Source organism: Coloeus monedula, assembly GCF_965178545.1.
Source record: "Coloeus monedula genome assembly, chromosome: 5".
NCBI classification, from domain to species: Eukaryota; Metazoa; Chordata; class Aves; order Passeriformes; family Corvidae; genus Coloeus; species Coloeus monedula.
The window spans coordinates 59,448,416-59,463,178 of record NC_138785.1 but is presented as its reverse complement, the minus strand read 5'-3'; the positions used below and the strand labels follow the sequence as shown (position 1 = coordinate 59,463,178).

General features: G+C 39.4%; 1 protein-coding gene across 1 annotated transcript; it reads left to right on the top strand.

Moving 5' to 3' along the window:
- Positions 1 to 402: 402 nt before the first annotated feature.
- LAP3 (leucine aminopeptidase 3) lies at positions 403 to 14,056 on the top strand. Its single transcript, XM_082281625.1, has 13 exons — positions 403 to 561; positions 1,028 to 1,143; positions 1,475 to 1,529; positions 3,306 to 3,411; positions 4,518 to 4,677; positions 6,454 to 6,615; positions 7,583 to 7,741; positions 8,471 to 8,595; positions 9,942 to 10,030; positions 11,168 to 11,270; positions 12,887 to 12,966; positions 13,617 to 13,729; positions 13,838 to 14,056. Exons 1-13 carry the CDS (start codon positions 439 to 441, stop codon positions 14,034 to 14,036), a joined length of 1,590 nt encoding a protein of 529 aa, XP_082137751.1. The 5' UTR covers positions 403 to 438; the 3' UTR covers positions 14,037 to 14,056.
- Positions 14,057 to 14,763: the final 707 nt, after the last annotated feature.

Genomic DNA, 14,763 nt, shown 5'->3' with positions numbered 1-14,763 from the left:
CACCTTTTTATTTCTATTTGTATTTTCAGCCTGAGATTGTTACTGCTTTCTCATAGAAAATAACGTGCGTTTGCAATAAGGCTTTATTTTTCCTAAATAATTTACATTTTAATCTTCAATATGCAAATTAAGTATGCAGTATGCAGACCAGGGCTGCTTCAGTTTGTGAGAAACCCCCGAGAGAAGTACGACCACGTATCTAGAACACGCCACGAGAGGGCAAAAATCCAGTGTGAAGCCGAGCCGCCCCCTCGTACGAATGCTGGTACACCAGCAGAAAACCCCAGCTCCCGTCCCCCGGACTCCCGGCCTAGGCAGCGCTCCGGCGGGCCCGGCCCTTCGCTCCGCGGCCGCGGGCCCCGCCCCTGGCGGCGCGGGCTGATGAGGCGCGGTGCGCGCCGGGCCCGCCGCTCGCTGGCCGCCTGCCGTGCCGCTGCCATGCCGCTGCCCTGCGTGCGGAGCGTGGCTGCGCGCCGCCTCGCCCGGGACGTGCCCCGCGCCTGCAGCTGCTCGGCGCAGGGCCCCTCGCCGCGGGGCCACAGCCGCGGGCCGGCCGGGAAGGTGAGGGGCTGCCCGCGGGGGGAGCCGGGGCGGGGGGGCCGCGTGTTCCTTCCTCCGCTCGGGCCCGCGGCTCTCGGCTGAGCCCCCCGTGTGCCCCCCGGAGCTGAGTCAGGAGTGGTGCGGCTCCCTCTGCCTCTCTTGGATGTACCAGACTGGAGGTCTGCACTGGCGGGGATAAGCTCTTTTGTATTTAAAATTACTGATTGAAAGAAATTTTGTCTTCATGTGCTCGGCAAAATTGTTGTAAGTTTAGTTACGTTGTATCTGATTTCTTTTTCACACTTTAAAGTAGTTGTAGTAGTTGATCCTGGTTTACTGAAGAGTTACTCTGTTCATTACGTTAGATAAATTCAAAAACTGAGATAAATAAATACAGAGGTAGCAAGAGTTTGAACAGTGTGCTCGCTGCCTCTCTGATGGGTCTCTAAATTTCGTGTTGCTTACATTAACGCGTGTCCTTTTCTAGGGTCTTGTTCTGGGAGTCTACTCTAGTGAAAAGGATGATGGTGCTGCCCAATTCACTAGTGCAGGAGACGCTTTTGATAGGCTTCTGTCCGGAAAGCTGAGAGCACTTCTGTCCCTGTAAGTGTGTGATAAGCTTCTGAAATGGATTAAAGTATCAAAAAATACCAGTAGGAATGATCTTTTTTTTTTTCATTATTAGTGTCTGTGTCCATATCACTGTCAGGCTGGTATTTGCTTTTAGAGTTTGGAGGGGACCTCCCATGATAAAACCAAGCACTGAGCAAACATGCAAAATGTTCGTGGGACCCATCCTCTGCTGTGAATCAGCACAGAGCCAAGCATACCGTCACATTTGTGTGGCGCACTGCGTGGTCATGGAGTGAGTGTAGTACTGTAAGATTTATCACAGTAAGGACCTCTGTATTGAAAGAATGCTTTTGTGTCCTAGATGTGGGCCACCTTTGAAGAAAGGCAAAACACGCATATTTCATGGTTTGCATCAGGTATGAACTTTGTGGTTTTGTATGCTAATTGATTAATGTATGAAGTTTGCCTTTACATCTCATTTTAAGCTGAGTTCACTGCTGTGCTTGTATAAATGGCCTACTCTTCTTCTCTCCTTTTGACCCTCTCAACTCCTGTTCTGCACTGCCCGTATTTGCACAGCCTTTTGCACAGTCCTGTACTCCCTCCAGTGTGCTGCAAATGGAGAGAATGTAAACAAGTCTGCTCCAAAGGTGCTGTACTCTGAATAGCTGCTTCCTGAATGAGCTAAAGCATGGCAGTTTTGGATCTGACATCTGTGCCTCCTGTGTCCAGGGGGGGTGAGTGTGTGAGGAGTTATTGATAGGTACAAAGACCTTCCAGACCTGACAGTTCTAACACAAAGTAGTCCCATCATATGCTTTTGTCAGGGGTTTTAAGTCAGGTGCTTGAAACCTCTGAAAGTAAGACATGGGACCGTTTTTCAAGCAGGACTTTTGTCTACACAGACATGATAGATCACAAGGTATGAGATGAGGATTCATCTGCTCAAAGTCAGGCTTTTGGAGCCATTTGAGAAGCCGGGATACCTCTAATGCATATACGTGAAGCTGACCAATATGGTATGATTTGTGCCTTTTTGGAGTAGTAGCTAAGGCCTAGGCAGGCATGTGATGTGACACTATGTGTCCCTGTCTAAGTAACTGAATCTCACGCTAGGGCTATTTAAGTAATCTGAAATAAAGCCATTTGTAGTGAGTATTGCCTGCCATGTATAAATTCCTGTGCAGACACCCCATGCAGGTGACACTGGACTTGGTAAAAAGGCTCTCATAAATTTCATGGAAGTTGAGTGCACTGAAAGTCCCATTATCCCAGTTCTGCATGTAGAATGGGCTCTGAAGTGAGTAGCAAATGTCTGCAAAAGAAGACAGGGGAATGTTAACTGGTATCACTGGTTTTCTGGATAGCTAACACAAGTTTCAGCATTTTTTTGACTAAAAGACTTTACTACAGTGTAGCAGTTTGAAAGCTAATTGTTAGAAGTTGACAGAGATGGAAGGGGAAAGCCTAAGATAATCTTAATTTTTTTAAGAGCTATAGGAGCATACATATATACATACGTTCACACATATATATATGTATATAGCTTTGAGTTTTATACTAATTTGACTTTGCTCTTAAGAGGCTCCTTTAGTCCTCATTGCTTTTTTTTTCCTTCCACTTGCTTGCAGTTTATAAGGCAAGCATTTAGTCTGCCATGCTACATTGTTTTCCTGAGTTCCGGAGAGGTGTACCTCTGTGCAGCTTTGGTTTGCTACCTGGCAAATTGTGCCAGCAGACCCCCCTGAGATGAGCTAACACACTGAGCTTTTGAAGTTGTTTTATTTCCTTGAACATACTACTGTGCCAAAAAAGGTTACAATTCTCCAGATCAGTTCTGTCCTTTCTTACAGCTTGAAAGCTGGATCTGCTTTCCAAGGACTCTTAGGCCTGCCATTAGGAGTATCAAATTTACCATGTGTTGAGCACAAAGCCCTGTCTGGTCTGTGCAATGCACATGATTATTAACTGGACAACAGAATAACTGACTGCAAGCCTGTGGCAAATGATTGGGAGCACAGGACAGCAGCACCATACTGGCACTCTTAATGAAAAGTGCCTGATATAGAAGAAGTACTGCATGTATTTTAATGATGTGCTTAGTTTGATTTAGAAAGTAAAGTCTTTATAACAGCTCTGCTGTGGCTGTAACAATGAGGAAATGAATCCATCTGTGTTTTGACTTCATCTAGGACTTTCCAAGTGTGGTGGTAGTTGGCTTGGGTAAGAAGAATGCTGGAATAAATGAACAAGAAAACTGGAATGAAGGCAAAGAAAATATCCGTACAGCTGTTGCAGGTTAACCATTTTTAAAATTTTTTAAACATTTTGTCTATAAAGCAATTGCAGTTCTGCAGCATGTTCCATTTTTGAAGACCAAGTCTAGATATGCCTTTGTTTTGAAATGCACAACTTACTGCATGGTTTGGTAAATGCATTTACTTGTCACTGATATTCATGTAAATTTTTCCTTAGCAAGGAGTTATCAAGAGTGTAAATCAAATCTGAAGACAGGAAACTGCAGTTATTTATATCAAATAACTTTCCTAAACAGTGTGATATTGAAAAGGCACTTGTCTAATTAGTATTTTGAAGCCTGGGAGCATCAGCAATTCACTTTATGGTCACTCTGTGCTTAAGTATGCACATATATTTACTTCTGCCACTTCATAACTGAGATATTTGCATTATAAACTAACATCCTTCACAACATCAGTACTATGATTCAGCATGTTCTCTGTAGACAGAGGAGGCTTATCTTAATCAAGGATGACTGCTGGATCTAAGTGTGTAAAATAAGAATTAAAAGAGTTCTCACTGAAGACTTTATAATCTGTGATTGGATGACAACTGTATGTCCAAAGTGTTAGCCTGTAGGTGCCATTAACATTGTTAATTAATATTAACACTGTAGCTGACATAAAATGCTGTTAAATTACTTGGGAACAAAATAGAATTTATGGAATACATTGTTTTATAAAAGGGTGTATAAACTCATCTGGAAGAAAAGAGCAGTCATATTCTTGGCAAAAATCTAAATTATGACAAATTTCTAATACCTGTAGATAGTCATAATTCATAGCACTCCAGAGTAATAGAGCCTTGCTTTGCTCTAGAATGAGCTTAAAGGAGTCAGAACAACTTTGATTTTTCCTTTTTTATTCTTGTGAAACACTTTAATTATTATAATTTATCAAGTGCTATTTTTAGTAAAAGTTTGTCAGTATATGGTTATTAGCATTTTTAATTATTCTACTGCATGATCTCTTTAACTGACTTACTTATAAACTCAGATATCTTCAGTTTAAATTATTTTTGCCTTGAAATGGCCCACTGATCACCTCGGACACCTGTTTTGCTGTTCTGTGCAATAGTTGCCCTTCAATTCTGTGCGTATTTTTCAGTTGGCTGCAGGCAGATCCAGGACCTGGAGATTCCTTGTGTGGAAGTAGATCCCTGTGGAGATGCGCAAGCAGCTGCAGAAGGTGCTGTCCTTGGATTGCATGAATATAATGAGCTGAAGCAAAAAAAGAAGCCTGTAGTTACTCCTCAGCTACATGGAAGGTGATGGCAAAGGAAAGCTTGCCTATTCACTTGTCTGTTTGCTTGCTTATTTATAAAACTGTGTGCGTTGCATGCTTGTGCATGAGAAAAACAAAACTGAAAGAGTAAGGCTAGCAACAGTACTCTTGCTAACTCCTACTCATTTGAATTTCCTGAAGAATTTTACATCTCAAGTATATTTATAGTGTTTGTTTTGTGTTTTGATGCCATGTTCAGAGGTTAAGGGTAAATAAATGCTGCTTCATAGAAAAGAAGGGCCAGAATAAAAGTAGAAGTAAAAAAATACCCGAAGAGTAGTTGTCATATATGACAATTTGGTATTGTGTGCCAAAATTCTGGAGAAGAGGTGTTTCAAACTCCATAAATGGATAAATCCTTTGGAGAATCAGGAAATACTAACTGACACCAGACCAATGCATTATGGATATATTTTACATAGTTCATTTGTTATATTTTCATTCACAGAGTATAATGTGAGAAGCTGGGGTTCTTCTGGTCTCTAAATAGACATCACTTACTGGAGACCAGAAAGTAGAACCAAAGCTTTTGGTTTCAGAACAATTACCAGAGTGGACTTTGGATATTTTGTATAGAATATTCTGTCATGCATAGGGGAGGTATTTCCTCTATGTACTTTAAACAGGAACAAATCCTTCCTTTCAAAGAAGTTAATGAAATAAAATAAAAATCTCTTGATTAAGCATGTCTAGATAAGCTATATGTAAAATAAACACTCTTCCCATTTTGTAGCACAGCTGATAGTCTGGGAGCTGATTAAATTCATATTAAATAAACATTTCCTGAAAACATAGATGGTCCTATGATCACTTACAACACTGGAAGTAATTTTATTATATAGTAATTTAGGTTGGAAAAGACTTCTGGAGGTCTTTCAGTCCAGCTCCAACTTGGATTAGGGATAACCTGGACATTACATACAACATTAAAGTTTGGTCAGGTTGATCAGCCCTTTGTTTAGTCCATATTTGAATATCTCCTGAGTTGAAAATTCCACGTCCTCACTGGGCCATCTGTTCTAGTGCTTAACTTGCCAGTTTCAGTGTCAGCTGACATTTGGCTTCTTAATTACATCCCTCCATATCCAAGCAATATTTCTGTATTCCTGGATTCCTCTACCATTGTCCTACTCTTTTTAGAGGCAGAATCCAGTTCAATGCCCTACTTTGTGATAACTTATAAACCAAGTAAGTTGTCTCAGTAAAATGAAAGGTTTTGTACTGGTTGTCTGGCAAAGTAACCAGAGAGACCTCCCATTTCCTACACAAGCTCTGTGTATGTTTGTTCTGTCATTTGTTGGTGAAGTGCCTTGAGTGCACTATGAAATGAGATCCAAATTCCACTCTTATCACATAATCGTATTTCGGTAAAGGCAAAAACAGAATTGGAGACTTTATATGGTAAATAAAAACTTTCAAGGCTGTTAATGTGATTACAAACTTTGGAAAGGGTATTAAACCTTGTGGTTAAGGATTTAAGCCAATCTTTGGTTAGTCATGATTAGGACAAGACCTAAAGAATTGGATAGATAATTTTACATCTGTCTGCTCTCAGATTTTCCTAGCTTTCTCTGAAGTATTTGGCACTGACTAGAACCAGAGATGAGTTACTAGACTAGATTCCTTGTGGTAAGATAACTGTGATATTCTTAACTGCTCCAAATTAATGATACTGCATTTTAAGAAAGAGAATATGTGAATGCTGACATCTTACTTTTGCAAATGTGTATAATCCTGATCATTGTGTGTTGTTGTTCAGTGCTGAAAGTGAAGCCTGGCAAAAAGGTGTTATCTACGCTGAGGGACAGAACCTCGCTCGGTACCTTATGGAGGCTCCAGCTAATTATATAACTCCCATCAAATTTGCTGAACATATTGAACAGAAGCTCAGAAGTTTCAGTAATGTTAAGGTCCACATAAGGTAAATTCCACAGAAATTATTCTTCTGTAGGGTAGAGGACCATAACAGTAAGATAAGATACCTTCCAGGTTATTCAAATCTCATTTTCCCTTTGCTACTTCAAATGACAAAAGCAGGGAGAGTGTTTGGGGAAAAGGTATGAGGGGTGTCCAGAATGGAGGCTGTTCTCAAGAATTAGAAGATGAGCTGTTAGTTTGCAGAGGAAGCAAGATACTGTGATGCAGTAAAGTCATTACCTGTCAATTAGTCATGCAGTCAATTACTGCTTAATTAACACGTGCTGTGAAAAGAAGCCTCAGTGAACAGAGGGCTAATATTAATTACCTTTTGTTTTCTTCCCAGGTGGGTTTTTTACATACCTTTCCTTTTTTTGTGTGGATGTGGTAATAAAACATCTTCTATTTATTGCTGTTACTGTTGGGATTTTTAAAATAGTTTTTAAAAATGTGAGATGGAGCCATAAAAGCCCTTGCAAGTGGATTTGCACAGCTGGTGCTTCTTGCCCCTGAATTTCTACTTTCTGCTCATCAGTGGAAACAGGCTAACTGGCTGTGCAAGTGTTGGAGGCTATTTTGTTGACAAGCAAAAGGCTGAGGGAAATCTTGCTAGCAGAAAGCTAAATGTAACCTGCTGCAATATTGTTACTTCATATGCCTTTAGCATCTATAGCCTCACAGGCAAGTGAAAGATAAGTGTTTCTGATGCAGAAACTGTAGACAAGCTGTTGTTTTTTGGGGTTTTTTTAAACAAGATAGAACAAAAAGAGCAACTTTGAAGTGGTTTTCTGCCTCACAAAAAAAGGTAGTAATGGTTGGATTTAAATTACAGTTTCCAAAATAACTAACTAAAATGAATTGGTTTGTGTACAAACCTTCAAGAATCATGATCTCTTAAAAAAAAACCACCTTGGTCAAAGTGTCCAGTTGAAAAAAACCAAAAAACCCAAACTAATATGTTTCTATTCCAGACCAGAGTCTTGGATAACAACACAAGAGATGGGAGCATTCCTGAGTGTAGCTAAGGGTTCAGCTGAACCTCCCATCTTTCTGGAGATTCACTATTCAGGGAGTGCTGATACAAATGATTCCCCATTGGTATTTGTAGGAAAAGGAGTTACATTTGACAGGTATGTATGCTAATATTTTAACTACTAGAGGGAGAAAATGTTTTTCTGCTATTCATGTTCAACAGGGAGATGCTTTTCCTTTGCTCAGCACATCTTCCAATGCCATTCCACTGAACTTGTGTTATATAGTAGCTTGTGCTGCTTTTCCTGGGGATGAGACAACATCAATTGTCCAAAGTAGGAATTAATAAGGTATCATCTTGTAAGGGGAAAAAGGAAATTCAGAGGGAAAGAAAATAAAGAAGGTGCTATTTTTTTTTCTTGTCCTGAGCAAACCTGTGGATGAAGAATTTACATGTTTAGAATTGCAGTATGTCACTGGACATCTAGATGATGCTTAAGGAAATAGAAAATAGTTCATTCTTTGCAGCAATTCCTTATAACTACTTTCCATGTCACATACTACTAAAGAATTTATCAGTCAGTTCCCCATCCATTTGTTGATTTTACCAAGTGTACTGTTTTTTTCTTGTTTTGTGCACTGCTGTTATGAAGACTAATTAGTTAGTCCACTGCAGTTTACCTGGACTTTTATAGTCTCCTAATGATGAGGAAGTAATATTTTATCTGAAATGAAAACCCAGATACCTTGCTTTCAGTACACTTACTAGGGTTGCAGGAGTATTTGGAGCACCAGGTCTAGCATTTACTGATATTTGGTGTTAACACATACTGATGGACAGAACATCATCAGTGTATGTGACATCGAACTTGAGCTGTTTGTTCCAGCGGTGGCATTTCACTGAAGCCATCATCGGGTATGGATGCAATGAGAGCAGATATGGGAGGGGCAGCAACTGTCTGTTCAGCCATTGTGACAGCAGCAGCTCTAAATCTACCTCTCAACATTATTGGTAAGTGTGTTTGTGTGGAGAATCCAAAAATCTTAGTTCTACAAAGTTTTGTGAGAGAGAACATTCCTAGTATTAGCAATGGTAAAAGCCATGTAGAAACATCATGGACACTTGCACACCTACTTCTCTCATTCCCTTGCTCAACCTCTCTTCCATTTTTACTTGCATACAAAAACATTGCTATTCTTTACTTGAATAAAATATTGGAACACCAAATTAAGATTTTTAAGGTATGATATTTAGATCTTAAGTGAGAAATGCTTGTCAATAAAGTGAGTGCCGATCCTTCATTACAAGAAGGAGTGTGCATGTCTGTGTAAGCAGACAGTATGAAAAGGAGTTCGCTGAGCTACCTCCATGAGTGCTTGTCACAACTGAACAGGAAGAGGGATCAGCTTTAGTTTCCTTAGGTGACTATCTCAGCAGAAAACTAAAACAAATGAAACCAGTCTGCTGATACTATTATGTATGTGCAATGTTGTTTTTTTTTTCCAGAAAAAAAGCTTATTTTTTTCTGCAGAGATAAAATTAAATGTGCTGATTCAGACGCTGTGGCAAGATCAGCTGGCAATGACGTGTAACATGTTCTAGGATAAGTTTTAGTTTGAGAAGCTGAACTTGGGAGGTAACTGGTACTTTAGTCACTTCTATGCTTCAACCAGAAGAGGGCAGCGATGCCCACACGCATCCTCACAGCGTTCCTCACCTTTGTGTGCGATGGGAAGGGCTGGCAGTGGAGCCTGTACATTCACGCCACGGATAGAAGTGGTGCTCCGCTTGTGGACCTTGTGCCAGGTGCAGGTTTTCCCTAGGAGTGGTGGAGTGCTTTTCATTCCATGATCCCAGTTGTAGTTGCAGTTTTGATGCTGAGCCTGTTTTTTTGCTCATTTCTAGTTGCTCTTGGTGTGGCTGGAGATATGTGACAACCCCGGACCCCTCTGGACATTATACAATGAGCAGAGTTCAAATGGCTCAGAGTGTTTATTTGAGAAGTTTTTAATTTCAGAAAGAAAGAAGTTCCATGTAAATAATTATATATGGAAGACATAATATTTATTGCTCCTCTGATATCACTTGTCTGGGAAAAAAGTAGAAGAAAATCTTAGTGATAAAATAGTGTAGGTGAGAGAGCATGGTGGTGCATCATGCACCACCACGAGTTTCCCTGATTGAAAACTGGATCATGTGTCTTTCATTAACCAGGAAAATTTGGATTTTGAGCTTAATTTCAAAACAACACTTCTACTGTTTTCTTAAGGAGGTGTTTGGGGCTTATCTAAGTGGGTTTTTTTCTATAACTTTTCTGAGAAGAAAATTAGTAATTCACTTTTCTTTTTGTCTCTGAGGTTTGGCACCCCTCTGTGAAAATATGCCCAGTGGTAAGGCAAACAAGCCTGGGGATGTAGTTAGAGCCAAGAATGGAAAAACAATACAGGTATGCCTCTGAAACTTGGATTTTGAGTACTTTTAATGAATTGGTGTAATCAACCAAGTTGACTGCAGTCAGAGTACGTTTGAAACAAACCCTTAAAGATAAGCAGTGCAAATGTACTGGTTTTAAAAATGTAAGAAGCATGTTATTAACTAGAAATTACTATCTTAGGATTTTTTTCAGATATAGATTGAAGAGATGAGGCATGTTTTATAAATTGCTAGGAAAAGTTGCAAAGTAAGGTCATTTACTGAGTGTGCTGGAAAAGCTTGTTTGGCACAAGAGGTTGTTAAAATGCTCTTACATACAGGCTCTCAGTCTGAATGAATAACATTAATTGCTTCCAGCAGACCCTTCAGAACAATTCCTTGCTATCTAGAGTAACTCATGAGAGTAAGGCATCCATTTTCTTCTGATAGAACCAATGTCTTTACACTGCCAAAATGCTCAGAACAATCAGAACTCTGAGTCATAGGGGCTGTTTGTTCAAAGGAGCTTGCCAAATCAGTATCCAAGATACATATTTTGTATTTATTACAAATGGTTCCATACTCATCTAATAGAATAAATTGTACTGAAAGTCATTGTGTGGTAGATCACTGATTTAATGCAGAATTAGATGGGTTAATATTTCCTTCTGTCTGAATTTCTGTGATTCTGCCACTTTTGACTTGCTGAACCTTCCATTTCTTTGACGTTCATCTCTGAAAACTGAGTTCAGTCACCCTCTGCTTTGAAAGGGAAAAAGACTGGCCATGTATTTCCCCACCAAGAAGAAATTTGCAAGAAAGTGCTGGTAGCTCAGAGCGCATGATGCAGCCTGTGTGCTCCACTGAGGCACCTCTCCGGGCTCTTCTGAGGAGCCAGCAGTACAGAGACCCAGCATGTGGAGGAGGTTGCAGTGCTGAAAGATGACTTAACCTCAGCTACAGATATGCTTTTACTTTATAAACATTACTACATATCAATACTATATTTTCTTCTTTTTTTTTTTTTCAGTGTAGTTTGAGTAAATTTTCATTACCTGAAGTTCCTAGGGCCTCTATCCAACAACTATTTAAGATAATATGTGAGAAATACATCAGTGAAAGAGATGTTTACAGTACTTTATCTGTTTTTTTACTAATTTTGCCCTTGAAGGTAGATAACACAGATGCAGAAGGAAGACTGCTCTTAGCTGATGCTCTCTGTTACGCCCACAATTTTAATGCAAGGGCCATTGTGAATGCTGCAACATTAACAGGTAAGCAGTGTCCCTTCCCTGCTCATTTTGCAAGTCAGTTTTGTGTTACTTATTAGTTGGGCTGTGGATTAGTTGCACTGTGTATGTAAATCCAACCTTAATTCAGAGGCAACTGGGATGATTTTGCATGTTGCAGGACAACAGTGAGCACAGCTTGTGTGTCTCTGGAGTGGGGAGGGGACACGTAGGACATGCAGAGTATGTGCTCAGCAGTGGAGATGAAGTTGGGCTGGCCCAGCCCAGCTGGAACCAAGAGCAGAAAAACCTACACAGCCTTCAGTGTTTCTGCACAGTGTTTCCCTGTGCTTCTTCCATCTCTGAGCTAAACCCTCCCAGCTCCCAGGGCTGTGTGATGCAGAGGTAGTGGCGTGTTCATGGAAGAATTCTGCCCAGTTCATATGGCACAGACCACTCTGGAGCTCAGGTTCCTGAGCAGCTTTGCTGAGTGCCTGAGCTCTGACATAGCCAGTGCCAGTATGTGAGCTAGCTCAGGCTTCCATGATGACAGGAGAGTCGTCATCATCTTCCCCAGAACTGGTATGACTGAAGTACCTCCTATGTTTTGTGCAGTTTGCATACTTCTAGGCATTTTGAAATGTGTTTTAATTGTTTAATCTCTACAGTTGCATAATAATGAGGTTGTAAATTTAAATTTAAAACCAGCAATTGTGTATGCAGCTCATGAACTCACTAACAAGCTGTCATGGGTGAGGTGACTGTAGCTGAAATAAAAGCAAACACAGAAGAGTAATTCAGACAGGACTCCACTGTGTTGCTTAATGAATATGCTAAGCAAAATAATCATGCTTATAGAGATTCTCTGCTATAAATTCATAGCTTTAAATTATGTTCCATCAGTTTTACGTGTTCAAATGCTGTGGAAAATTTCAATAGACAAAAAGGAAACTGATTTTAAGATTGTTGGTTTGTATAAAAGTGTTCCCACCTGGGATCCTTGGGCACTGAGCAGGAAGAAGGAGGGCTCCCATAGAAATTTCTTTGACATATTTCGTTAAACTACTTTTTTATTTTTTTCATCTCACTGAGGATTGAGTGTTGGTATTAGAGAAGCAGTTCTGGGGCATCAAATAGGTAAATATGTATGTAATCTCTAGTATTTTGATAAGGATTATTTTAATAAAGTAAATATTTAATAAAGTAAGTTTACACATGATGTGCTAAAGTCGACTTAAGTGAAATTCACAAAAGAGAAGGTATGAGCTCAAAAATTATTGAAGTCTATAAACTGGAAAAAGCCCACTCACTTGTATTTTCTACATGAAAATAATATTTTAGAGGATAGTTATTGTTTAATACATTATCTTAGAAATATTGCTAAGAAACATTAAGCTGAAATCAGAAAATTTAGTTTCATGGGAAACAGAATATAATTTTTATGATTTATTGTGTCTTTTAGACTATATAAATGTTTTAAAAATTGTTCAGACTTTCAAATATGTGAGTGTACTAAAGTCTTCAGGTTTTGCAGTGTGATTAATTCCTGTTACTGATAATGGGAGTTAAAATGGGGAAGTTCTGTGAGGAGTCAGGATGCAGGGAATAGCTCAGGTTCACCTTTGCCTTTGTCATATAAGCTCGAAGGTGTGTTTCTTTAGGTGCCATGGATGTTGCATTGGGATCTGCTGCAACTGGAGTGTTCACAAATTCATCTTGGCTTTGGACTCACCTCTATGAGGTAGGCCATCTGCATTATTATTAAATCATAATAGTAATAATTCAGTTATATATCTTATTGAAAAGTTAGTACATTACTGAAAGTCTTTATGCAAATTGAAAGATGTTATACATTTTGAAATTTTAGAGGAATGATGTCAATCCTATATTTACTTGAAAACAATGTTGACTATTACTAGCTCTTCAGTGAGATGTAATATCATACACCAAACATCTCAAGGATCTGCATGTTCTGATAACTTACTGCATATGCATAAGCTCTGGACTACTGGCAGTAATTAGTTCATGTTAAAAAGATAATTGATCTTGCTTAAAAACATGGAGACAGAAATTCAAAGAGGACTTGTGAGTGGCTGAAGTGTGATGGATCAAGGAAGCTTCTGAGGGGAAGAATTTCTGTTGTCAGGGAAAAGGAAAAACAGATAAAAAATGTGGTCTTTTGATGTTGCCTTTTGGATAACACCTAAAAAGCAGGATTGCCTGGTTTGTTTTGCTAACAGTGTATTCCCAAAAACCTAATATATTGGGCTGAAGATTTTTAGACTGATAAAACCTAAACAAAAAGAAGCATGCATGAAACCCCAGGGCTTACAAGTGCAGTAAAAAAAAAAAATAATAATTTTCCCAAATTATGATTGGTTTTTTTTTCAGGCCAGCATTTTGACAGGGGACAGAGTTTGGAGGATGCCTCTTTTTGAACATTACACAAAACAAGTAACAGACTGTCCTCTTGCAGATGTGAGTAACATTGGAAAGTACAGCAGGTAAGATGAACCAATATCTTTCATGTGCCCCTTTCTTTCACCGTATTTGTTTAATATGTGTGCCGTTGGAGTTGCTCTGGAAACAATACATTTTCCTTCTTCCCACAGAGCTGGAGGAGCATGCACAGCTGCTGCATTCCTGAAGGAATTTGTGACTGCCTCTCACTGGGCTCATTTGGATATAGCTGGGGTGATGTCGAATAAAGATGAGGTGCCCTATCTTCGGAAGGGCATGGCAGGGCGACCCACGAGAACGCTTGTAGAGTTTGCAGCTCGATTAAGTCAAGATAGTCACAATGCCAAATAAAAATACTTGTTCTAAAATCATCCACTCTGCCTTAAGGAAAAAAAATCTTAAAAAGTATAATTTGTAAATGAATGCCTCAAGCATATTTCCACTATGACAATTAAAAATGCATTTTATAAATTATTACTTGGGTAATAATATCCCAACTTTGAGATTTGTCATCCCATATTATGCATCTTAAAATAGAAATTGTTCTGTTTGAACTATTAAGGTATTTAATACCAAAACATGATAATGAAAATTATTGAGATGCCTATTTTATATGTAAAGTAGGCATAATTATTGTAAACAATAAATACCTTATTTGGATGTAAGTTTTGATTGAGAGAGAATAACCAATAGATGATAGATGTGCCTCAGTTTTGGGTGAACTGTAGGTGGTGTCAACAGTAACTCTGCAAAGTTGTTCATAAAAACACCATTCTGACATTTTTTCCTTAGACTGCTTTTTGTATGTACTGAGGCAGAAATGGTGCTGCATCAGACATTTTAGGCTGTTGCAATTAGTGTGATCAGCATGGCTTCAGCACAGAATTATGTAGTAAGTTCTGAACATGTCAATGAGAGTGTATCTTGTAACTCTTTCACAGAAAGCTAGTGAATGCAAGTTAGTGTTTGTGGGTTTTTTAGAGGAATCTGCTGCCATCTCACACGGCTTTTGTTGTCCTGATAGTTCCTGTCTTTACTGGTGTGAGGTGGCCACACTCCAAGCAGGGACAGTATTCCC